Consider the following 26315-nt stretch of genomic DNA (forward strand, 5'->3'; position numbering starts at 1 on the left):
TTTTTCTTATCTTATTTGTTTTCTTATCACACCCCCAAATCGCTTTTTCTTAAAGTGTGCTTCATGTCTAATCAGAAAAAATATTTATACATATATGTATGTATCTGCAGAATAGAAAAAGCAAGGCATTAGAAAATGTTTATAAAATTAGGTCTCATTTTATTTATAATTTTGTCAAGATTGGGAATTCATTTGAGGACCTACAAACCTTTTTAAATATTCCGTCAGTTAATAAATAATATTAACTTTGGGAATGGAAAGGCGTATTAATAATATTGATATTACAATATAATAAACTTCCCTATTAAAATAATATATAATAATATATTGATCTGATAATAGAAATAAAATTCAAATATATAAAGTAACGGAAAAATCCTTAATCATTTACTTGTACAATAGTTTTTGTAATAATTACTTTCCTGGCCTTTTGGGATTTCCACTTACTAGCTAGCCAGGATGTTACACTCTCAATCGCCACTGCTGCCCATTTGGATTTCCCACTGGCACTTAACGACGCTGAAAATCCCAACGAAACTGCAGATTTTGGCGCCAAAAAAGGAGGTATTACCCGGAGGATTCAGATTCAACAATTGTAAACAAACGCTTGCGCGGATGTTACTTGGATTCTTTGTTTATTTCGCGGCAGCGTCTTGCGTCCTTCGAGTTTGGAGCTTCGTCGTGTTGCCAGAGCTACCGAAAAACCGAGTGGAGGGCCGAGTTTTTCCGCTCGAGCGGCGCCTTGGGAAAACTCGGCTCTGTGTGCAAATGAGACTGGCAAATCAGAAACTCGCAGACGCTCGTGGCAAACGGTTGAATTTTTCTCGTGGCTCCAGAGAAATAAATAAAAACCTAAGAACTCCAGTGCTGAAGTTGGGGACTTTTTGGCCAACCGAAGAAGAAAAGGGGGCACTGCCGCCGTTAACGCACACGCAACCGAAGAAATAAAAGGGGGCTAAACATATAAATTTGTGTAGTAAAAGTGAAGAAAGCGAAAGAATCAAAGTGGAATAATAGCGAGTGTTTTTCGCTTTTCGGTTTTGTCGGTTTGTGTGTGTGGCTAGTGAGTTTCAGTGTGTCTGTTGCTGTGTTGCCAATGAAAATGCAAATTGTTGGTAACAAATATTGGTAAAATGCGGAGCCGTGGGCCGTAGGCCGTAGGAATTTTGTGCAATGCGAGTGCGAAGCCATGCAGCTTAAAACCCGCCATTCGCCGTATCGAATCAATAATAATACAATAACCGGAAAGGCATTACACGGATAATGGCAGCATAAACCAGTTAACATCCGTTCAACCAACGAACCCCCCTTTGGAAAATCCCAATGATCAGCGATTGATTTGGGATCCCTGACTTCTTATAGAGAGTGTTGGCAGAATGTCGCAGCCGCGCGGAGGGCGTGGCGGTGGGCGTGGCGGCGGTGCTGGGGGCGCCGGCGTGGGCCGCAAGACCCCCTCCTCCCTCACAGGTCCGCCGGATGACTCGGCCACGCCCAGCGAACGGGCAACGCCCGCCAGCAAGGCCGACTCCGATCCCAAGGACGACAGCTCGAGCAATGGCGACAAGAAGGACATGGATCTCTTTCCCGCCCCCAAGCCCCCAAGTGCCGGCGCCTCCATTCGGGATACGGCGAATAAGGTCCTCGGTTTGGCCATGAAAAGCGAGTGGACCCCGATTGAGGCGGAACTCAAGAAGCTGGAGAAGTATGTGGCCAATGTGGGTGAGGACGGCAATCACATTCCCCTGGCCGGAGTCCATGACATGGTGAGTACTACTACGGTTCTACTTCAGGCTTTACGGCTCATTTGCCTGAATTTGTAAAATCAATTGCGAGCCAGAAAGCGGGAACAGGAAGCGAAATAAGTACAGGAACAGGTCTTACACGTAAAAAAACAATAGTTCTTCGTAATTAAAAATAAACAAATTAGTTTCCGATTTTTTTTATAGTTTTTCAAATAATTATTTTTTTATAGGAAAATAGCTATTTCTTATAAACAATTGAGAAGTTAGGAATCTTTATGATTTAATATTATTACAAATTTCCCTTTTTTGTAAATTTATTTTATTGTTAAATAGGCGTGTATTTGGTTGATATGTTATTGTAATTTAAACATTTTAAAAGCATTATAATTATTTTTCAGTTCATTAAAGAAATAAGAAAGCTTTAGACTTTTAAAACTTTTTTTTAATTTTTGTTTTTAATATTTCAAAAAGATAAAGGGTAAAAAATTTTAAAACTAATTTTTACTCGAGTGTACAAAGCGTTGTACAAACGTCGCCCTTATCAACGTCGGCGGCATTTTCCCATTTCTGGTTGTTTACCAGCCAAAATAACGACACACAGAGCTCAGGAGGAACTGGAGGCCAGAAAACTGAAAAACAGAGGCTAGAAAGCAAAATGCCTGAAAGCGGAGAACAGCGAATGTTATTTGATAGCGCGGCCCAAATGTTTTGGCTGCCAAGGCGATGGCTTTGGTGGCTTTCAGTTTTTTTTTTTCTCGGAGCTCCAAGTTCCGGGCGTCCTGCCACAAGTTGCGCTGACTACCCAGCCAACTACCGATAAACTCATAAAACATCGAAGAACTGAAGCGCTTCGATTTCAATTTACCATAAACGGTATGAAACGGAGAAGTCGTTGACATAAAATTAACGTTGCACCGCTAATGAAATGCGGGGTGGTGTGCGCCGAAAGGGTTGAAATATCTTTAGAGGATTTCTTTTCTATTTTGGGTGGTACTATATACCCTACCCAACTCCCCCTTAAGGTTCAGGTTGTGTCTGCCAGACTAGACTGAGACCGAGACAATATTTGCATAAGTATAGCCTAGAGTTGGGCTATTTTTGCCTTGATTATTTCCGTTTCTCCTGGCTTTGGGTCTTTATTCGGTTCTTGACTTGATGGCTTTGCTCTTGATTTCCTTTTAATTACAAAAGAACGAGCTTATAATATGCAAGACAGCTTATCAGCACAAGGGTCCTATCGCAATAATGACGAATCTGTATGAATGGGACTTGTCAATAAGGTCTGGAGATTGAAGTCCAATATTTTATTTGCTGTCTTTTGTCAATTGTTTGATAAACAAACGTAATTTAAGGGAATTCCTTAAGTTAATATAAGCAAAATGAAATAAGAACTAACGAATATTCATTTAATTATTTCATACTTTTTTCGATTTAAATAGTATTAAATTTCTTATCAGTCAAGAAAAGCCACAGCTGCTTTATTACAAAATCGATTCCACAAATGATTAGTAAATTAAAAAAAAACGTGTTATCAATGCAAAATTAAGGCAATTTAATCGGTCGTCATTTCGAAGTATGAAATTCACACATATTCAGAACTAGTGAATTAAACTAGTTATTTCAAGGTTGTTTAGGTTTTAATACCGACACTTAAACCCTTAATATTATAAACAATTTTTTTTTGTTTAATCTTGTCGTAATAAACACAAATTCTTATCAGTGAGCTAAAACGTTCCAGCTCTTAAGTATTACAAAATCGATTCCACAGATGATTAATAAATTAATAAAAAGTGCTATCAATGCAAAATAATAGCATTTTAATCTAAGTAAAATTTATATAACGTTTAAAATTGAGTCCGCACTATATAAAAGATTATGGGAAATTTTAAATTTTAACATTTATCTTTTCTTATACATTCATAACATTTTTTTGAAAATCCTAACTTATTAAAATCTCATAAATTTCCATTTTTAGAATACCGGCATGACGCCGCTGATGTACGCCACGAAGGACAATAAGACGGCCATAATGGATCGCATGATTGAGCTGGGCGCCGATGTGGGAGCCCGCAACAATGTGAGTCTTGACCGGGAAAATGCTAGGAATATTTTTAAAGCCCTTTAGCTCCCGAAATCCCCACTGCGATGGGTGGCCAAATATAGAAGCAACCCAGCTGTTTAAGTGAAGCAGCGGCAACAAAAGCCGCTAAAAATGTGTCAAATCAATAAAAACCGCATAATTAAATCTCGAGAAGCGGGGGCGTCGGTGGGTGAGCCCGTGCACCCACTTTATACGCACGATTCTCACACACCACTCACCCCCGTCAATACTTCAATTCGGCAATACCGCCCTTCCTCAATGGGTCAACTGAACTGAGCTTGGCCAATGGTCGACTCATAGGGGAGTTTACTTCATTTGACTCCAGTTGGGTCGGGTTTCTCAGCACGAATGGGAATTTCCTTGAAGGAAAAACAAGAAAACATTGCTTTTATTTTGGTTTTATAACCGCTATCGACGTTGCAATTTAAAGGCGTTTATTTTGCAATCAAAAAACGCGAATAACTTAATTAAAGAACATTCAAGTTTTAAGTTTTACTTGGGCGTTATTAAGTATATTGGTTTCTTAGAGTTTCTATAACTCATAATTTAAATGAAATTTTCATTTCATTAAGGTTTTAAACATTTTTTTTGCGTCATTAAGTTTATTATTTTCATGGAATGTTAAAACTCATAAATTAATTGATATTTTAATTTTATTATTAAGTTTTAATTTGGACACCATTAAACATATATTTTTTTGCAAATTCTCATAAAAATATAACATTTTTATTTAGTATTATTGTTGATATTATTGTTAAATTAATAGTTATAAGCTATGAAATACCTTAGGCTATAATCCAAATAATAGGTATCTTCAAGGCTCAATTTAACCGGCAAAAAAAGAAGAGATGAAAGGTCATCGTTGATGTTTATCCCTGATTTCTTTAGTAATTTGCCATCGTGATTATGGCCAATTCTTGTTTTGATGTCAGCGAGTGAAGTGAGCAAAGTTGGCATCGGCCATTAGGCCAAGTTGCTAACAATTGGTCGAATTCGCTGACCAGCTTGCTTTGCATGCCGCAATTACTTAGCAAAATTTCACTTCAAGTCGGTTTTTGGTTTTTGGCTGACCATTCACATGTCCTTACTTATACGCAACGTACTTTATTTCGGGGCTTGCGGCGATAAAAATCCTTGACCTAATTACAAAATAATTGTTGCCAAACCAGCCAGTGCAGACATGGCGAATTGAATTACCAAAACAAACACAGAAAGTTCAATTTTCTTAGCCCCTTGGAATTTGTTTCCCCTAAAAGTGGACGATTGCGTTTGCTTGGGTTAAAGACTGTGTGGGGAAATGTTAAAGGTACATGAAAGTAATAAAACATGAACAAGCTGGAAATTACAAGCTAACCATGAAAATAAAGTACACGATAAATATTTATTTGAGTAGAAAAATGTGTTGTTTTAGAATTTTAATTGGATTTATTTTGTTGCATCTTATTGTATGAGAATCACATAAATTATTGTTTATAAGCTTTAAAGTTACATTTTTATTTCTGTGGTCTTTTTGTTCGTTAATTTTTTTTCTAATGTTAATTTTAATTATTCAGCTCAGATTGTTCCAAATGGATGATTGTTCCATGTGCGCTCGCATCACTTTGTTTTTGTGCTAATTAAATAACATGATATCAGTTCCGTGAGATTGTAAAAAACGCACCTTGTTTTAGAAAACCAAAACATTACCTCATCCGGATAATTACTCTTGTTTTTTTTAAGGGAAATGTCACTTCGTGACCAACTCGGATAATTTCACGAACAGGGCTTAAATGAATTAAAAAGTGGGCTCGTGGCCGAGAGAAATGTTTATTGCATTTACAATCTGCAACTTATCTAACTGTCAGACCACCAGCCCAAAAGTAATTCCCCTTCAACACGACAGGTCCAGGACCATTATGGCCATTATAAAGAATACTTGTATGATGTAATGCGCCGGACTAATTAACATTTTTAACTTTTCAACTCGAAGGAACCTTTTTGGAAGCCGACTTAGAGGCGTGTTTGCAACACCTCTTTGCAACTTAAAAGCCAATTAATCAAGCACATGACTCCGATGTCCGCCCAGTTGGCCAAAACCAAAGCTAAAGCCAAAAAAAAACTCCATTTGACCTTTCGAGTGTAGCCCAAACCGGAGACCTCGACGTCAGCCCCGACTTCCGCCACATTTTTATGGCCAGCGGCGTCATTAATATGCAATTTTAATTAAATTCAAGGGGAAAGCACTTCCATATGTGGGGCGATGACAGCGTGAAATAAAAATGAGCAATAAGAACGCCAATTCATTTGTCAACTGGCCTTAGTGCGTGAGTAAAGTAATCTCCCTCCGACCCAAAAAAAAAAGGAAATTAATTAACTCCTTTTGAGTGGATGAGAAGAATTACCTCCGTAATAAGGACTTGCAATTATATTAAAGAAGGTGTGTGACATTGCCACAAAATGACTTCATTTCTCGACTATCTCTGAGCCTTAAAAAAACACCCATCGAATCTGGGTCGTCTTTTTCTACTCCCTCTATCCATTTGCCAGGGCAAAAATGTGCTGGAAAATTTGCGCTTCCGCTTTGGTTTTGTTTCCGGTTTTTCCTTTTCGCCCGTCCAAGCAAACACAAACACAAAAACCAGAACACGAGGCTCGAAAACGAACTCGAACCGGGCTCAAAAGTATGCAAAGCAGCGCGTGAAATATTATCTGTCTACCTTGGACAACCCTTCTATACCCTCCGATTCCACCGATTCTTGGAACTAAAAGTTTACTTTGGTTTTTGTTTCGGGCCAACGTCTTGGATTGGCTTTCTAGCTTTCTGGCTTTCTGGACATGTGTCAAAGCCTTCGCTTCGAGCCCTGCGGCGTTGTATGCAAATTACCAGGAGCTGCGGCCAGAAATAGTCGCAAATAAACCGCAGAAAACTCGAATTTCACACGACACGAAGCCCACACACACTTACCAAGGGGAAAGGGGTTTAAAATTCTCATGAAATTTTCCTAGAAATTCCCAGAAATATGGAAATTTTTAAAGAAAACAAGAGAGAACGCTATAGTCGGGTGCCCCGACTATCAGATACCCGTTACTCGGCTAAAGGAAGTGCGAAGGAGATGGAGATAAAAACATTGATCCGTCGTAACTTTTTAACGAATGGTCCGATTAAAAAAATTTCTTCTACATTTCGATAGGTATTGATAAACACCATAAAACTGCATTTTTACTTTTCCGAAATATTGAAATTTTTAAAATCGTATATTTGCGATTGTGGGCGTTAGAGGGGGCGTGGCACCCTTTTGAAACAAACTTGCGCTGCGTAGGAACTCCTAGAATCTGCATGCAAAATGTCAATCTTCTAGCTTTTATAGTTTCCGAGATCTCAGCGTTCATACAGACAGACAGACGGACAGACGGACAGACAGACGGACAGACGGACAGACAGACGGACAGACGGACAGACGGACATGGCTAGATCGACTCGGCTAGTGATCCTGATCATGAATATATATAGTTTATAGGGTCGTAAACGCTTCCTTCTACCTGTTACATACTTTTGCACGAATCTAGTATACCCTTTTACTCTACGAGTAACGGGTATAAAAATGTTCTCTGCTTAGAATTATAAGGATTAAATATAAGGTTTATAATTATTTTATTATGACTTAAGTTTATTAAGTAATGTTTATAAAATAGATAAAAAATAATATATAATATCTATTTTGTGAACTTTGCATTTTTTATAAATAAGTTTTGTGATTATTGGCGAAATTTGTATAGTTTAAAAAAGATTTTGAAAATTATCGATACCTTTGATTTTTTGACAATTTTGATTTGATAATATCGATGTTTTGAAAAGAAAACACAACGTAAATATCGAGAAATAGAAAACTGTCAATATTTTTTCAAGCTCTAGTTTTAAATCCCTATTGGCTTAGTTTAATACTTTCCATTTGCACTTACCAACCTGATGACAGGGCAAAAAGACCTCTTCACTTTATACGACGCCATATATAAGTATATACGAAACCAGTTCACTTCCGTTCGGGCTGAGAACAATGGGGAGGCTTAGTTATAAATTAAGCCCATGGCACACGGGGCGTATGTGTAACACGTTGCGTTATGGCTTATTATATAAGGTAATAAATACTCCCTCATGCCCCACTTCACAACTGACACACTTCACTCTTTAAGACGTTATCTTAAAGGACTTTTCGTTACGTTTCGGTGATTTGCTCAGGGTCATAATTTTTAGCCCACCTGGTTTTCTTTTTTTTTTTGGTTTTTCCCGGGTGCCATTGATGCAGTTTTTGCATGTGAGGTTTCGGCTGGGCTGTGGCCATTAAGAAATCCTTCGGTAAGTGAAAGTCCGCATGCAAGATTGTGGCTTAAGTAATCAAGCAACGGTCGAGCCACTCCTTTTGCCCCGAAAGGCAGGCCACATGCAAAACCCAACTGACTTTGACCCATTGAACTGACCCAGCTTTCTTTTGGTGTGGGGGCGTGGGTTTCCTGCCAATGAATTGCAATTGATTTCACCCACCTCTTCTCTTCTTTTCTCTTCGCAGGATAATTATAATGTGCTACACATTGCGGCAATGTATTCGCGTGAGGATGTCGTCAAATTGTTGCTAACAAAACGCGGCGTCGATCCCTTCTCCACCGGTGGCGTGAGTATTCCAAAAGCTATAGCTCTATATACTATATCCCCCAAGAACTGAGGTCGCGACACGTCAGGCGACACACTCAAGTCTCAAGACTGGAGTTTCGCGTCTGTACTTTCGAGTCATTGAAATCGCTGCATACCTTGGGGCTGCTGTCAGCCCGATTCGCAGGCAATTTGCGGCTATTAGACGCATACTTCACCTGGCTAATGGCTAAAAAAAAAAACAAAGGTCAGAGCCAAGCGAAGATGCAACTTTGAGGCTCGCATGTTGCATGTAACTTTGGCGGGACCGGCAATTAACTGGCGACAAGGTTAAGATGGTAATGTCTGGGACGCGCTTAAAGAAACTTCTGCGAAACTTTAAAGAAGTAATGTACTATTCCAAAACAAACATATTTTTAGGAGATTGACAGACTCAGAATAGTTTAAAAAGTTCTAGAGATTAAAACTATTTAGAATTGGCTTAAAGCGCTGACTTCTAACTCAAAGTAATTATTATATTTTAAAACAAATTCAGTATGAGTAGGTAATTTGCATATTTTAAAACAAATTAAATATGAGTAGGTCATTGGGTAAGACCTAATTATAGATGTTATTATATTGTTTAAAATCAAAAACCATATCATCATCACATCAGAAATACAATATTAGAACGTAGAAAAATTGCGATGACTCTCTTTAGATTAAAATATGAATAAATGATGATCACATCGTCAAGCATTTTGGCAATTATTTCTCCAAGTTTATTTCTCGTGTCGGCATTAATTTGCTTTTCTTTATTTTTCTCGGCCGCAATGGGGTTTATTTTTAGGGGGCGTGAACTGTGCCGAAATTACTGATGGTTATCAGAAGAGAGCTCCGAAATGAAACGAGGGACCGAGAGGGGTGGAGCTGCAGAAGCGAGACAGACAGATGCAAACTTTTGTTTTAGCAACAGCCAAGTTTGAAGTGTTCCGTTGGCGTGTGTGCGTGGCGGCAGAAGGACTCCACATCCACATCCACATCCACTTCCAACACCTGGCCCATGTTTCCTACACCTGCTGCTCGACCTCCCATCCCCCACCCCCCCGTTAATACACCTCTCTCGCTCTCGCTCACTCCCACTGCGGCTGTCAGTGGGAGTTCTTTATTATGCTTTTTTTTCGGGCTGTCAATCTGTGATATGAGCGGTAGAGGCAAAAAAAAAAAGAAAAATGACACGAAATGTGCTTATAAACGCAAAAACGAGCCACTTGCCTATTCAGTAGCAAATGGGATTTTGAAGCGAATAGGAACCAGTTAGCCAGTTTTTTAGGTGCGAACATTAACCACAGAGCAGCATATTAATTCCAACTAATAAAATAAAAAGTGTGACCCTAGCGATATGTGCGTGTGCAGTGTGTGCATATTTTCAATTGAAGCATTAATCAATTTTTTTTGCAATTTCAGTCGCGTTCCCAAACTGCGGTGCATTTGGTGTCGAGTCGGCAAACCGGAACTGCAACCAATATCCTCCGCGCTCTTCTCGCGGCAGCTGGCAAGGATATCCGCTTAAAAGCGGACGGCGTAAGTGTTACCATGTGTGCTTGTGAGTGCCAGTGTGGCTGTGTGAGTGATGGATGGAGCCACAAGTGTTGGCCGCTTTATCTCCTCTATATCGTTTTGTTCCCCAAAATGTAAACCCATGTGAAGTCAAGTACTCTCGACAGTGGTGCCAGGCGGTGCCAACGTAAACAAAGACTTAATAAAAATCACCAAAAAATATATACATTACAATAATAATGGCAACAACAAAATCGAGAGGAGCAGAGTAACATAAAGCAAACCAAATTTGTGGAAAAATCGATATGCAAAACTGCTCACGGTAAATGCATTTCGACTGGCTGAATATCACAAAAGGCCCAAAAAAGTTAATGCGGCTATTACACAGCCAGAAAAAATTAACGTCATTTAACATTCAAAAAAGCTTTTGCTTACAGTAAATGGTGTTTTAATAGAAAAAATAGATATTATAGGATTTCTACAAAATCATTTACTTAATGCTTATTAGAGAATTAGAAAATTAGTTCGCATCTTAAACCTACATTATTGTACGAATATTTATTAAAAATTGTCTAGTTTATAAGAATTAGTTTCAGTAGTATATTTTTGCTTAGTAAGAAATAATTAACAATTTGGTTTGTTTTTCAAACTATTCTTTTTTTGACACTGTAACAATAAGGAGCTCTCACCATAAGTAAACCCCCGTGAGCGTTGAATTACCATCAAAGTTGTTGTCTCCGTCTGATTAACCGAGCTCCTGACCCTTTTTTTTTTGGATACCCACCTAGGAAATCTCAACTGAAATGCGGAACTATTTGTCGCATCACGTGCACGGGTGCAAATGCACGGGCGATATTTCCATTACGCACGCGAGGGGAGCGCATAAATTTCCACCGAATAGCCGAATCGAACGATTGGGCGAAAATCGAGGGAATTTTTGGGGGAGATCGGCTGCGGGTGCCACCGATTGATTGTCTAGACAAAATGCCTACCCACCTCGATTTGCGCTTCGATGGCTGTGGCAAATGGCAAACAGCAACTTGATTTAAATCAATTAGAGAGAGGTGGAATGGCACTGTCAGGCGAAATTAGCCGGATGAAGTATTTAGCTTTCGATGCCATTCACTTCGATTCGATTCGCTTTCCTTTTTTTACACGCATATTCCCTGGTTAAATGTATAGGTGTATCTTTGGGTAGGATAGTATTTTTTCCCCCCTCGAAAAAGAGAGGGCGCTCAACTCGTTGCCAACAACAAACAAATAACAAACCGAGGAAAACTCTACCAAAAAAAGGGGGTCAAGTCGCTGTACAACTTGATTTACTCGCCTTTCCTGTTAGATAGGGATAATGACTCCCCGTCACGCCCCCTCTTACGCCCCTCCTTCTCCTCTTCCTCCTTCGCCTCCCCAAAAGCTAGTTGGTTTCAAAGTTGGAGCGCCAAAGTTGCGAACTTGGCTAAAAATAGCAAAAACATGTTGCCGTTAACACTTGAGGCTCGAATTGGCTAATTGGATATTTATGATTATACGTGTGTGGGCCTGAATGGATGGGTGTATGTGGGTGTGTGATGTCCTTATCTTAATTATTTTGTAAACTATATAACCTATCTTTCGAATAGCGTGGCAAAATACCATTGCTCCTCGCCGTGGAGTCGGGCAACCAGTCCATGTGCAGGGAGCTCCTGGCGGCACAAACTGCAGACCAACTAAAGGTGAGTTATCTGAAAAACTAAACCAAATCTCCTTGTAAATTTAGGCCTTCAACACCTAAAAATAAAAATATTTTTACCTTCAAGTTTTAAAATTTTTTATTGTTGAATTCTTAACTATAGTATTTTTAAGGTTATTGCAAATTTTATTTGTTGGTCCTACAAGCCGGATTTTTTCAGTTAGAAATTTCCACAACTTTACATTTTTTACAAAACATTAGAAAAAGCTTGAAAACTAAACTTTAAATCTGAAATCGTTCACCACTTCCTACAGCAATCAAAATGCCTTCCTTAGCTGTCAGAAAATGTCAACACTAAGAGTTATAAGAAACCATAAATTTAAATTCACTTCACTATCTACGCACTCAACGGTATTCCTAGAAAATTATACCCACATTTGCGCTAAAACCTGTGGACTTTATAATCCGCCCGCCAAAGTGCCAATCAAAATGTCCAGCTGAGCTGTCGGAAAATGTCCACAAGGCTCCCTAAGCCTTGAACTGTCCAAAAGCCAAGCGTGTAAATAAATCAAAAATGCAAATTAACCTCCCTCAGTTACGCACAGGTGCATGAAAAGAAATGCATGAAAAGTGCAACAGTGCGCGACATTGGCAAAGTTTGAGCAATTTTCAATCAGAAGTTGAAGTGCAACACATGCCAAGAGCAGTGCGTGTTGATTAAATTAACCAAAGGGCTTCGCTTGGGGCTCGCTTTAGGCCAAGGGTTCAAGCCAAAGTTTAAGTTAAAGTTGCGCCTGACTTTGGCCGCTGGCTGAGCACGCAATCAGCCGGCAAAACAGCCGCAAACTGGGTCAAAAGTGAGGCGAAAACGCAGTTAACAGGGGAGGGAGATCTGATTTGCATAGCCCAAAATAAAATGTGTTAAATAAAGTTAAGTTTTAAACACTTGGAAAAATAGGTTATTTGAAGACATTAAAAAGTTTTGGATATTTTTAAAGGAAAATATAGACTTTTTACCCATATAAGCTTATAAAGAACAAATATTTTCCATGAATTTGATGTTTTTAAAGCGTCTAACCAATTTCTCTGTATTTTCCTCTGAGTGCATTTCCTCATGCTCAAATTTCGTTTCGTTTTTTTACAGGCAACGACGGCCAATGGAGACACGGCCTTGCATTTGGCCGCCAGACGGCGGGACGTGGACATGGTCCGCATCCTGGTCGACTACGGAACGAATGTGGACACGCAGAATGGGGAGGGCCAGACGCCGCTGCATATCGCGGCGGCCGAAGGTGATGAGGCCCTACTCAAGTACTTCTATGGCGTGCGCGCCTCAGCGTCCATTGCGGACAATCAAGGTGAGTCTGGGGGAAACTAGACCAAGGATGGGCTGGATAAAAATCATGTTCACCTTGATATTAACAGATAAAAAATACATTTTGAAAATAACGTTTAGCTTTGACCGTGTTTAAGCTTAAATACAACATTTTGGCGCCCCCACATTTAATCATATTAATATTAACAGATAACAAATATGCAATTTTCAGTTTCCTATGAAAGCTAGTAAAATGGTTTCGCAATAATAACATAACTTCAAACTTTAAAAGCATTATGATACAATTTTGGCGCCCCTTATCATTAAGGACCTGAATTTATATAGTGAACTGATTATGAAAGAATGGAATTCAATATTAAAAAATGTCCTTAATCCCTACTAGATCGCACCCCGATGCACTTGGCCGCCGAGAATGGGCACGCGCACGTCATCGAGATACTGGCCGACAAGTTCAAGGCGAGCATCTTCGAGCGCACCAAGGATGGCAGCACCCTGATGCACATTGCGTCACTCAACGGTCATGCTGAGTGCGCCACGATGCTCTTCAAGAAGGGCGTCTATCTCCACATGCCCAATAAGGATGGAGCCCGGAGTATCCACACCGCCGCCGCCTACGGGCACACGGGGATCATCAACACACTGCTGCAGAAGGGCGAAAAAGTGGATGTGACCACAAATGTGAGTGGTATAAAGTTGGTTTCTTCTGAAATATCTAATAGTTAATACCTTGCAGGACAACTATACGGCTCTGCATATAGCCGTGGAGTCGGCCAAGCCTGCCGTTGTGGAGACCCTCCTTGGATTCGGGGCGGATGTCCATGTCCGGGGAGGAAAGCTACGCGAGACACCCTTGCACATTGCAGCGCGAGTGAAGGACGGTGATCGGTGTGCCCTCATGCTGCTAAAGTCTGGAGCCAGTCCCAATTTGACTACGGATGATTGCCTGACCCCCGTCCATGTGGCTGCCCGTCATGGCAATCTGGCCACGTTGATGCAGCTGCTCGAGGACGAAGGCGATCCGCTGTACAAGTCGAATGTAAGCCCCATCTATAGAGCTTGAAAAGTATTGATATTATCGATTTTTTCGATATTTTTAAACGATATTTTCGATATTTTTAAACATCTATGTTTATCAGAAAAACTATCTAACTTTTTTCCTTGAAAGTATTGGTATTATCGATACAATATTGTGAAAATATCGAGAGAACTAAATATCGATGTTTTCGATAATATACAAATATCGACGTTATCGATATTTTTCATACATCGATGTTTATCAGAAACACTATCGAACTTTTTTCCTCGAATGTATTGGTAATATCGATAAAATATTGTGAAAATGTCGAAAATATCGATATTTTTCAGAGAAATTATGAATCTCTTTATAATACAAATAATCGTATTTTACAGACTGGTGAGACACCGCTTCACATGGCCTGTCGCGCCTGCCATCCGGACATTGTACGCCATCTGATCGAAACGGTGAAGGAGAAGCACGGTCCCGATAAGGCAACCACCTATATAAACTCGGTGAACGAGGACGGCGCCACGGCGTTGCATTACACCTGCCAAATCAGCAAGGAGGAGGTCAAGATACCCGAATCCGATAAGCAGATCGTTCGCATGCTCCTCGAAAACGGAGCGGATGTGACGTTGCAAACGAAGAATGCCTTGGAGACGGCCTTCCATTATTGTGCAGTCGCCGGTAACAATGATGTGCTGATGGAGATGATCTCGCACATGAATCCCACGGACATCCAGAAGGCCATGAACCGGCAATCGTCAGTGGGTTGGACTCCCCTGCTGATCGCCTGCCATCGGGGGCACATGGAGCTGGTTAACAATCTCCTGGCGAATCATGCTCGAGTGGATGTCTTCGATACGGAAGGACGATCTGCTTTGCATTTGGCCGCCGAAAGGGGATACCTTCACGTCTGCGATGCCCTGCTGACCAACAAGGCCTTCATCAATTCCAAGTCACGTGTGGGCCGCACGGCCCTCCATTTGGCTGCGATGAATGGGTTTACGCACCTGGTGAAATTCCTGATCAAGGATCACAATGCGGTTATCGATATCCTGACGCTGCGAAAGCAAACGCCGCTCCATTTGGCGGCGGCCAGCGGGCAAATGGAGTGCTGCCAGCTGCTCCTCGAGCTGGGCGCCAATATCGATGCGACGGACGATCTGGGCCAGAAGCCCATCCATGTCGCCGCCCAGAACAACTACTCTGAAGTGGCCAAACTCTTCCTGCAGCAGCATCCCTCGCTGGTGAATGCCACCAGCAAGGATGGCAACACCTGTGCCCACATTGCCGCCATGCAGGGATCCGTCAAGGTGATCGAAGAGCTGATGAAGTTCGATCGATCGGGTGTGATATCGGCGAGGAACAAACTCACAGATGCCACGCCCCTTCAGCTGGCCGCCGAGGGCGGTCATGCGGATGTGGTCAAGGCTCTGGTGAGAGCAGGTGCCTCCTGCACTGAGGAAAACAAGGCGGGCTTCACCGCCGTCCATTTGGCGGCACAAAATGGCCATGGTCAGGTGTTGGACGTGCTGAAGAGCACGAACTCGCTGAGAATCAATAGCAAAAAGTTGGGTCTGACGCCACTCCATGTGGCTGCCTACTACGGACAGGCGGACACCGTGCGGGAATTGCTGACCAGTGTCCCGGCGACCGTCAAATCGGAAACGCCAACGGGACAGAGCCTGTTCGGGGATCTGGGCACTGAATCGGGGATGACACCACTCCACCTGGCGGCCTTTTCGGGCAACGAGAACGTGGTGCGACTGCTCCTCAACTCGGCGGGTGTTCAAGTGGATGCGGCGACCATCGAGAACGTAAGATTAAATGGATTTTATTTTACGGTCCAATTTCTATAACACGAACTTTAGGAATTCGAAATCATACAGAAAAAAAGTAATTTTTACCTTATTTCATATCAATTTCATATCAATTAATTTCAAATTTATGACTAAAAATATCAATTTGAAATTTTATTATTTCATTTTTCAAAATCATACCACACAGAAAAAAAAGTCATTTCTACCTTGTTTTATAACAATTTCATATCAGTTAATTTCAAATTTATGACTAAAACATATCAATTTAATATTTTATCAATTCATAAGAGCTTTAAAAATACAGTTTTAAAATACCAGATGAAGTATTTTTGAACACATATTGTAAAATAAGATAAATACAACCCTAATGCATATCAAAATGATAGCTTTTCATATCATGATCTATAAAAAATATTAAATTTTCCTGCACATATTAATCAGATCTTTTGTCAATTTTATTTCTGTGCTGTTTATTGGCAATATATGCTATTTCTATGGCAAAATTTCTATAATTTTCTATAATAGATAATCAAGGTTTTGTGTTCTTTAGTAGGACTTTATATAGGAAATATTCTACACTGATTTATATATAGTTCGAATAATAGAATTTCGACTGAGCCACCTCTTAAAGACCCAACTAACCCTTCAATTCCTTTTACAGGGCTACAATCCACTCCATTTGGCTTGCTTCGGCGGACACATGTCAGTGGTCGGTTTGCTCCTGAGTCGGTCGGCGGAACTCCTCCAGTCGCAGGATCGTAACGGCAGGACGGGCCTCCATATCGCCGCCATGCATGGCCACATCCAGATGGTGGAGATTCTGCTCGGCCAGGGCGCGGAGATCAACGCAACCGATCGGAACGGTTGGACGCCACTGCATTGTGCTGCCAAAGCTGGCCACTTGGAGGTGGTGAAGCTGCTGTGCGAGGCGGGTGCCTCGCCCAAGTCGGAAACGAATTACGGCTGTGCCGCCATTTGGTTTGCCGCCTCCGAGGGACACAACGAGGTCCTTCGCTATCTGATGAACAAGGAGCATGACACCTACGGCCTCATGGAGGACAAGCGATTCGTCTACAATCTGATGGTGGTGTCCAAGAATCACAACAACAAGCCCATCCAGGAGTTTGTTTTGGTCTCACCAGCGCCCGTGGACACGGCTGCCAAGCTGTCCAATATCTACATAGTACTCTCAACGAAGGTATATATTTATGATGTTTCCCCTTGGAATCCTGCTAAGGTGTATTATATCTTCTTAGGAAAAAGAGCGCGCCAAAGATCTGGTGGCTGCTGGTAAGCAGTGCGAGGCCATGGCCACGGAGCTCTTGGCCCTGGCAGCTGGCTCTGATTCCGCGGGAAAGATCCTTCAGGCCACCGACAAGCGTAACGTGGAGTTTCTCGACGTCCTCATCGAAAACGAGCAGAAGGAAGTGATTGCACACACGGTGGTCCAGCGTTACTTGCAAGTGTGTGATATGAAAAACTGTCTATCTATATAACTATGAAGCCCATTCTAAGCCCCAATCATTTTTTTTTTAGTTTTTTGGGGTTTTTATTTATTTATTTTTTAATTTTATTGATTTTTATTTATTTTATTTTATTTATTTTTAAATTAATTTATTTAAATTATTTTTTTTAAATTGTTTTATTTTTTTTTTAATTATTTTATTTTTTTGTGTTATATTTTTTTTATCAGTTTTAATGACATTATTTTAATTTAAAAAAAAATTTTTTTTTTTGTTTATTTTTTTTTTTCTTTGCTGTCCGTTGCAGCAGATCTGTATTAGGTTTAACACATGATATCATAATACTGTTTTTACCCCCTATTTAGGAACTCTGGCATGGCTCGCTGACGTGGGCCTCCTGGAAGATCCTCCTGCTGCTCGTGGCCTTCATTGTCTGCCCACCGGTGTGGATCGGGTTCACCTTCCCGATGGGCCACAAGTTCAACAAGGTGCCCATCATCAAGTTCATGTCGTACCTAACCTCGCACATTTACCTCATGATCCACCTGAGCATAGTGGGCATAACGCCCATCTACCCGGTACTCCGATTGAGTTTGGTGCCCTACTGGTACGAGGTGGGCCTGCTCATCTGGCTGAGTGGCCTGCTGCTGTTCGAGCTGACGAATCCCTCCGATAAGTCGGGACTGGGATCGATAAAGGTGCTCGTACTGCTGCTCGGAATGGCCGGCGTGGGTGTCCATGTGTCGGCGTTTCTGTTCGTATCGAAGGAGTACTGGCCCACATTGGTCTATTGCCGCAATCAGTGCTTCGCATTGGCCTTCCTGCTGGCGTGTGTCCAGATCCTGGACTTTTTGTCCTTCCACCACCTTTTCGGACCCTGGGCCATCATCATTGGGGATCTGCTGAAGGATCTCGCCCGGTTCCTGGCGGTCTTGGCCATCTTTGTGTTTGGCTTTTCCATGCACATCGTGGCCTTGAACCAGAGCTTTGCCAACTTTTCGCCGGAGGATCTGCGCAGCTTCGAGAAGAAGAACCGAAATCGTGGCTATTTCAGTGACGGTAAGTCGAAACGTTTGCTTTGCTTACTCCCGTCTACCTTTTTCGTATACATTTTGATTTCCAACCTTTTCATTTGGAATGTTTTTCGCAAACTTCCCCATTTTGAACGTTCAATGTGTCTTGATAAGTATCTGTGTCTGCCTTGAATGAAAAGCCATCTAATTTGTGTGTGCTCGATGTTTCACATAAGTAAAATAAAAGCAAAAGAACCAACTACAACCACATAATACAACAATTGCATGCTCAACAAGTACAAAAAACAACCCGAACCTCCAAAAACCTTGATGTCGTAATCCTCAAAGAAAACCCAACCCCCCAACCCGAAAGACCTCCACTAATAATGTTCTCCCTCTGATCTTAACCTTAACTGAATAATCCGAATGGAACAGATGACATGCCCACTCCTCGCCCTCCGCCCGTGGAGAATTATGTCGATAGTCGCTTCAGCGAATTCCGACGAAAGCACAAGGACGACCGTAAGTCTCCTCCCACCCACTACTACTACTACTACCGTTTGCATGGCCCCCTTTTTCGGGGGCTGTCCCGCCCCCTGAAACCCCTAATGCCCCAATGCCGGAATCGAACCCGTTGCGTTGCCGCCTTCGATGTTGTGCGTAAAGTTTTATTGTCGTTTGTTTTCCAGTTCCCTGGAGGAACATCCACAAGTCCGCACTCGCTGCTCGAAATCCCCTCGCCTTGCTCGTTTCAGTTACTTTCGTTTTGAGGCATGTTCGCGGGAAGTCCCCTTCCCGCATCCTCGATGTTGTGGATCTGTGTTTTTATAGGTATCAATGCGCTTAGCTTTATTATTTAGTTTGTAATTGGATTTGTGGTTTTGTTTTAAAAACATTTTTAATTTAATTATATTTGCACAAAAAAGATGAAAAATAAGTGAATAATATTTAAATTAAATTTTTAACGAAAGAAGAAATAATTCAATCACAATTTGAGACTTTTCCGTAAATTTTCTTTTTTTTATGTGTTTTCTTCGGTTATTAAAATATTTTCAAAATATATACATAGGTGTTGTCAAACTCTTTAAGAATCCCAGAACTTTAAGTTCAATTTTGTTATTTTTTTTTTAAATTTATGTTACTTTTGTTAGTTTTTCATTTCTTTAAATTATTTTTGTCGATGTCTAACCAAAACAGTACCCATTAGAACTTTGTACAAACTCAAAATTCCAGTACTGCATGTTGATGTTTTAACCCCAGTCAATCCAACCAAAAATCAATCAATCAGCAATATCGATATTAATAAATGCCCGCCTGCCCGGGGCTTTCAGCTTGCGCCGCTTGCCCACCACCAAATTCTGCACAATCGAAACAATCGAAACCGATCGAATCGAATCGATAACGAAAAACGATAACGCTACTGATACCGATACCGATACTCGTATTCGTCAGTCATTCGAACCGCTCAGCTGCGAACTGCGAGATGCTGCTTTTGACGTGTTTAACCACTCACCCGCACTCTCCAAAAATCCAAATAAATCCACCATAAATATTACTCGTTTATGTAAACTTCAAAATAATCGAAACAACCAAATAAATAAATAATCGCACACACGCCTGTGCCAAGCCGACAATAAATATATCGATATATCCGATATATATGCTAGCTGCAGCAATCCGCGCTAACGAATGCAATATTGTTGAGATATCTGATTGTGAGTAACGTTCCGTTCGGACCCATGTTAGGACCCATGACGCCCTTTCTGGCTTTCGAGCGACTCTTCTTCGCGGTCTTCGGACAGACGACCACCCTGGACATCAATCCCATGCGACACTTGCGTCCCGAGTGGACCGAGGTGCTCTTCAAATTTGTCTTTGGCATCTACTTGTTGGTGTCTGTGGTTGTACTCATTAACCTGCTAATTGCCATGATGTCGGATACTTATCAGCGCATTCAGGTTTGTATTGCCAAGGTCACTAATCTGTATTTTCTCTCTGCTTTCCCTCTTCCCTTTAATTTTTATTTTTATGTAATGGAATGCTATTTGTTTTGTGCTTTAATTGTGTAACAACAACAACCCCAAACTGACCGTTCGAAATTGAACCACAATTGGGCCTAAACCTTTAACTGGGGGTTGGTCGATCGGAAAAAAAACAAAAATAATCAACGACAATGGAAAAAAAATGTTACAATCGAATCAACCAACCCAAACTGGGCGTCCGTTATCTTTTTATTTTTCAATATAATTTCTGCGTGCTGTCCGGGGGTGTCTATTTGTATCTGTTTCTGAATATGTGTATCTGGAAATGTATCTATGGGGCTCCGGACACAGTGCGCATGCATCCGATTAACTCGTTCGAGTTGTTGTTCTTCGCCGTGTTCGGACAAACGACGACCGAGCAAACGCAAGTTGACAAAATCAAAAATGTAGCCACGCCCACTCAACCGTATTGGGTTGAGTACCTGTTCAAAATTGTCTTTGGCATTTACATGTTGGTGTCGGTGGTTGTGCTCATTAACCTGCTGATTGCTATGATGTCAGACACCTATCAACGCATCCAGGTAGTATTGCTAAAGGCGCTTTTCCCTAACTCGACTATTTTTCTTAATCCTTACTATAACCATAAGTTAAGTCTCTGATATCCATATTGCCTTGTATACTAATCCTTTTCTTTTTCAGCAAAGCAGTATAAGAAGTAAAGTTAAATATTTTCGAAGCAGACTTAAAATTACCTATTTTAGCATGTTTGTTTAACTAGAGGTTAAAATCTAACAGTTATTTTTAGAAAAATGTATCAATATTTAATTGGAGATCAAATGGTTGTTTATTTCTAACCGTTAGTTACATGCAAAACCTAATAGAGTATAAAGAATGCAAATTTACCTTATCGAAATTTAACCAAACATTGAGAAACCAGAACCTGGATTCACTAGAGACCTTGGCATGCTCTGTAAATCCATCAACTGCCCAGACTTGCATCTTCCAGGTTTTTTCAGGAAAAATAAAGTTAGCAATCTGAGGGATACATCTTTTACAGTACATCTTTTTACAGTAAAAGTGTATCTCAAAGAGTGAAGCCTGCTGCCTCTAGTTTAGTACAAAGTGCAGACTAGCTTTAGTCGATTAGAGCCTACCAGTGTGATCTTGCTTTTGTGACCAGTGTTGAGCAAGGCCAGAACAAAAAGTGTTGGTCAACGCATGCTTAAAAAACTATGTATAGAATTCGTTTGCTGCATGTCTATGTGTCTGTGTTTGTCTTTGTCTAGGATTTAAGTCTGAAGAGATCCACCAATATGGCGGCTAGGTTTTGTATGGTAATTTTGGGAACCCTTTTTCCAGAAATTGCCATCCAAAACAGGCCGCTGCATTTGCGCATTTCAATTATAAACAACCTGATTTTCGCAGCTCTTAAGTTACGTATTAACCGAGTCGAAATATCTGTAAATTCCGAGGCTTCCGATCACGAATCTCATCCCGTATATTCCTTTGTTCTTGTTCTCCCCCTATATCATGTCTCATCCAACATCGCGCACTCCGCTAACAAAACAAAAAAAAACTATAAAACCTATGAAATACTAGGCCCAATCCGACATCGAGTGGAAATTTGGCTTGTCCAAGCTTATACGCAATATGCATCGCACCACAACAGCGCCCTCGCCGCTTAATTTAGTTACCACCTGGTTTATGTGGATCGTCGAGAAGGTCAAGGTAAAATCTCAGGTCACAGCCGCTGTCGCTGTCTCTCTCTCTCTCTCTCTATCTTTATATCCGTGTATCCTGTATACTCCCTACAAATCTATATATATCTTTGCAACTACCAGAACCGATCCTGAACGGGTGTAGTTTGCTGACCTTTTCCCCAACCCATTTAAAGCAATTTGGCAACAACCGCAATGAGTTTTAAAACACTGTGAATGCTTTAAGTGTGTTGCCCACTGAATAAAACACCTTTTGCACCTGGCACATGATCTGTGATTTAATACAAATTTGATAAAGCAGGTGATGGAAATAATATTTATTTCTATCTCCCGCTGTTTCGCACTTTAAGTCCTGCACTTGACACTTGATTGCTTTTGATGTAATTAACGATTGCTGACTGCGTTTATGTTGTGTCTCTTGTCTTGTATGTGATCTATGTCCCGTGTCTAATGCGCCTTGATCTAACCCACAAATCTGCAAAACCTTCAAAACCTGCAATCCTACAAATCCACAAACACGCGCCTCAGGCACGCATGAAGAAAAAGAAGCGTCCAAGTCTGGTTCAGATGATGGGAATACGTCAGGCCAGTCCGCGAACCAAAGCCGGCGCCAAGTGGCTGTCGAAGATCAAGAAAGGTGAGACATGTATGTATCGCTGCAGGGCTACAAACGACCAAAACCCGTAGATCCTGGGAATATGAAAACCCATCCAAAGGGTTTTGTAGCTAACAGCGTGTCAGCCCAAGTATAACTCTCTTCTCCATCAGCTCTTCTGTCTGTCTTGCTTTCTTTCCTCAACTCTTTTCTCTCTGAACGATTGGCTCGCTCTAGCTCAAAATTCTTTCATAAACTTTCTAATTTTCCTATGCACAGAGATAAAATCGCCTGAAATTGAAAAGTATTTTTTCGAAGCTATCCAACTATTTATTCTCCCAAAGAAATTTAAGAATGAAAATTATTTTTTAGCTAGTTCTATTGCCTTGACATTTTCTACAACTTTCTATAGATTTCTATAGTTGAATTTTAGAAGTACAAAAATTCTAATCATTTTTGAGAAGTAGTTTATTTTATTTCTTGTCATTTTTTTATAATAGAATCTATGGGAAAATTAATACATTTTTTTGTAATATGTGTGTTGAACTAACTTTAATAAATATTGGTTATTTGAAATCGGCTAACAAAATTAATAAAACATATTTTTTAAAATTTAAATTGAAAGCAATTGAATAAATTTGAGTTTTCAATTTAAGCCCTTATAAATGTTAAACGAATTTTAGGAATAATATGAGAATATTTTAAACCTTTTCTTGATTTTTGGCGCTTTTAACTCTGTGTATCTTACGGTATAATGGAACCCTCGTGCTAATGTTATTCTCCTAAATCCCCAGACTCGGTGGCCCTGTCTCAGGTGCATTTATCTCCCCTGGGATCGCAGGCCAGTTTTTCGCAGGCCAATCAGAATCGCATCGAGAACGTGGCCGATTGGGAGGCTATTGCCAAAAAGTACCGTGCATTGGTGGGCGACGAGGAGGGTGGCTCTCTCAAGGATTCGGATGCGGAGAGCGGATCGCAGGAGGGCAGCGGAGGGCAACAGCCACCGGCACAGGTGGGCAGACGAGGCATCAAGGCCGCCCCGGCAAACACTACAAAATAAACACACAGAAACGACACAGATACAGAAACCGAAACTCACCTTTGGATGGTTAATTAACTACGTTTTGATTGCAGGTCTAAGCTTCAACCTATCTCTTCCAACTATCCTTCCTGACTATCTCTATATCTCTTCGCGACTATCCAAGCGTCTATCCTTCTGTACTCCTAAGATCTAAACCTAAGAAACTATCTATCACTAAGTTGCACCCATGGCATGCTTTTCTCAGACTCCCGTTAACCCAAACTTAACTGGAGCTTAAGAAAATAGTGCTATAATTCCTAAGCTAAGCCCTCACTTACTAAACTAATCTTAGCTAGAATATTGAAATTGTTTTGGGTAATTTTTTGAAGCGCAACTGGTTATTTATTTTGATATGATTTTGTGTCGTCGATCTCTACGATAAGCGAAACAACAAAACACGTTTTCCATGTTCGAGATTTTTGAAATAAGTAAGTTTACTCGTCCTTTTTGGACCGATCGAATACGTCCACTTTGCCTTACATTTTTTGAAGCGAACTCCTAGCATTTTGTAATAAGCTAATAATTCTGATGACGACGACCGATCGACCATAGCGTTAATTATAATTATTCTAGCTCTTAAGTGCCCAACTCTAGCTTCACTCGGAGCTAAAAGACAACTGGTTTTATATCAATATCGCATAATCTCATTGTTTTCGGGTAATTGTCAAGTAACTACATCCACTTTATTTACTAAGCTTGATTCATTTTGTATAAGAAATGTACGCCTACAAATTGTTAATTGTACTTGAATGTAAATAAATAAGTCATATTTTAAAAGAATGCTTTATTAAAGTCCTTATTATTGGTTATAAATTAGAAATATTGGGTTATTAGGTGTTCAAAACATCGTGAGTTTTAGATTTGAAATCCTTTTTAGCCAAGTTATAGCAAAACTGCCTTTTAAAAATACACATATTGAGAAAAAATTCAAACCATTAATTTCGGCGCATATAAAACAGTATTTTGACTAAAATATTGATAATAGATATAAAGAAAAATAAACAAAGTAAAGGGTATTACATAGTCGAGGCATTATTGGTTTTATGTATATGTGGCTTACATTTTACTTTAATTTTACATTATACTTATGTAAGTATAAAGGTGCGACATCTGAGAGTCGTTTGTATAACCTACACAACTTGGCCTCCACAAAATTCCACCAGGTGGCGAATATAATCTTATGTAAAATGTATGTAAGGAAGAGGAATAAAGTATATTAATTAAAATAAATTAATTAATAAAATTAAAATTAAATTAAGTATTAACAATAATTAATTTATGAAAAATTATTATAAAAAAATGAATTTTTTAAAAATTATTATAAAAATGTATTCTTAAAAACAACAAAATTGTTGGCTGTCGGTCACCTAATGATTATTAATTAATTGTTGAATTAACTAAGACTATGTATGTAAATATTTATTTTTTCGAATATGTTAACAGAAATAACTGACCAAAAACTTATATGACTGCCCTGAGAAATCTGCTAAATGGGCTAAAATTCTCTCCTTTAAACCGTGTAATTATTGCCATAAAACTAAGAACTGGCAATAAAGTTTCCCTAATTTGCCTGGCGGATTGACAGATTACCAAGAGACATACAGCCGTCATTAGCCAGGGGGGCAGGGGGCAGAAAAGCAAAACCGCATCGGCAAATTGACCAAGGTGTTGAACTTCGAAATTGCATTTTAATTTGGCTCGAGCTGCAGGTTGGCCCGTTGTATTTTCGCCTCGATTGCAGGTGTCACACAGTCTGTTTAAATGTGTTGAAAACCTCAAGTGGTCAATGGTTGCTGTAGCTGCCTGCTGCACTTGCACTCTCGTATTATTGCACATAATTGCCCGTTGTTGTTGACATTGTTGCTCTGTGTGGCAGTTGCAATTGCTTTTGCTGTGCTTGATATTTGCTACAGATAAAATGTACGAAAATGAAAACGAGTTTCTGTTGATTGTAGCAGCCAAGGTTTATGGCCACAAGCGTGTCAATTTAAGTTGCAATTAGGCAGTTAATAAATTTACCGATTCTGCCAGTCAGATAAAAAAGCCCAGATGTCAGCTGATTAATGCCACTTTCCCATATTTCCCAGCGATTCGGTAGCGTAGAAACTCAAATCGATTCAAATCTTATGCGATTCGATTCAATGCTGGCGATGGCGATGCTGTCCGTCATCCATCAAAGGTTTTTTCTCTCGACCAGGAAGCAGTTTCGATCCGGGCATGCAACATGTGTGTGGTGTGTTGGCACAGCAGGTGACATTTCCAGGCCAGATCAGGAAAATGTAAATAAATGATCGGACAACGGACGACACCCATATGATCACAAACGGCGGACGGCAAACGGCAGACAGCAAACACGACATGGAGCAAGTTGTACCTGGTTATGTTGCCCATGTTGCTGTTGCTTTGATATACAAAACACTTTTTCATATCGAAATTTGTGATAGGCCGTGATTAATGGCGAGCGACACAAACACTTAATTTGACGCCAGGCCCGTAGCTGGCGCCTTGGGGAAATGAAAATGGAAATGGCAGGGATCCGAACGCAAACTCTTCGATTGCACAGAAAGAAATTCTAAAAAACCAACAGGTGATCTTAAAAATAATTTACGAA

The 26315-nt window shown here is 40.4% G+C and overlaps 1 protein-coding gene across 4 annotated transcripts; it reads left to right on the top strand.

The window, feature by feature from the left end:
* Window positions 1-1376: 1376 nt before the first annotated feature.
* nompC (no mechanoreceptor potential C) lies at window positions 1377-24470 on the top strand. 4 transcript variants are annotated; one of them, XM_017151191.3, is made up of 17 exons: window positions 1377-1763; window positions 3718-3819; window positions 8388-8489; window positions 9914-10030; window positions 11626-11718; window positions 12820-13033; window positions 13394-13689; window positions 13745-14047; window positions 14422-15849; window positions 16514-17050; window positions 17109-17315; window positions 17681-18374; window positions 18764-18850; window positions 20075-20286; window positions 21910-22038; window positions 22557-22665; window positions 23418-24470. In XM_017151191.3, the coding sequence occupies exons 1-17, from the start codon at window positions 1377-1379 to the stop codon at window positions 23681-23683; spliced, it is 5283 nt and encodes a 1760-aa protein (XP_017006680.1). In that variant the 3' UTR covers window positions 23684-24470. The 4 variants fall into 4 exon arrangements, with proteins under 4 accessions (XP_017006680.1, XP_017006679.1, XP_017006674.1 ...); XM_017151190.3 differs by lacking the exon at window positions 20075-20286 and adding an exon at window positions 20662-20891; XM_017151185.3 differs by lacking the exons at window positions 18764-18850; window positions 20075-20286 and adding an exon at window positions 20662-20891 and having other exon boundaries at window positions 22557-22674.
* Window positions 24471-26315: the final 1845 nt, after the last annotated feature.

The sequence above is a fragment of the Drosophila takahashii genome, chromosome 2L, assembly GCF_030179915.1.
Source record: "Drosophila takahashii strain IR98-3 E-12201 chromosome 2L, DtakHiC1v2, whole genome shotgun sequence".
In the NCBI taxonomy this organism is placed as follows: domain Eukaryota; kingdom Metazoa; phylum Arthropoda; class Insecta; order Diptera; family Drosophilidae; genus Drosophila; species Drosophila takahashii.

Bases quoted from the DNA above. Each gene is read 5' to 3' on its own strand.
- nompC (XM_017151190.3), top strand. From the start codon at position 1,377: ATGTCGCAGCCGCGCGGAGGGCGTGGCGGTGGGCGTGGCGGCGGTGCT. The intron at 3,820-8,387 runs GTGAGTCTTGAC...TTCTCTTCGCAG, and splicing joins ATGTGGGAGCCCGCAACAAT to GATAATTATAATGTGCTACA. The intron at 18,851-20,661 runs GTAAGTCTCCTC...CTCCGGACACAG, and splicing joins ACGAAAGCACAAGGACGACC to TGCGCATGCATCCGATTAAC.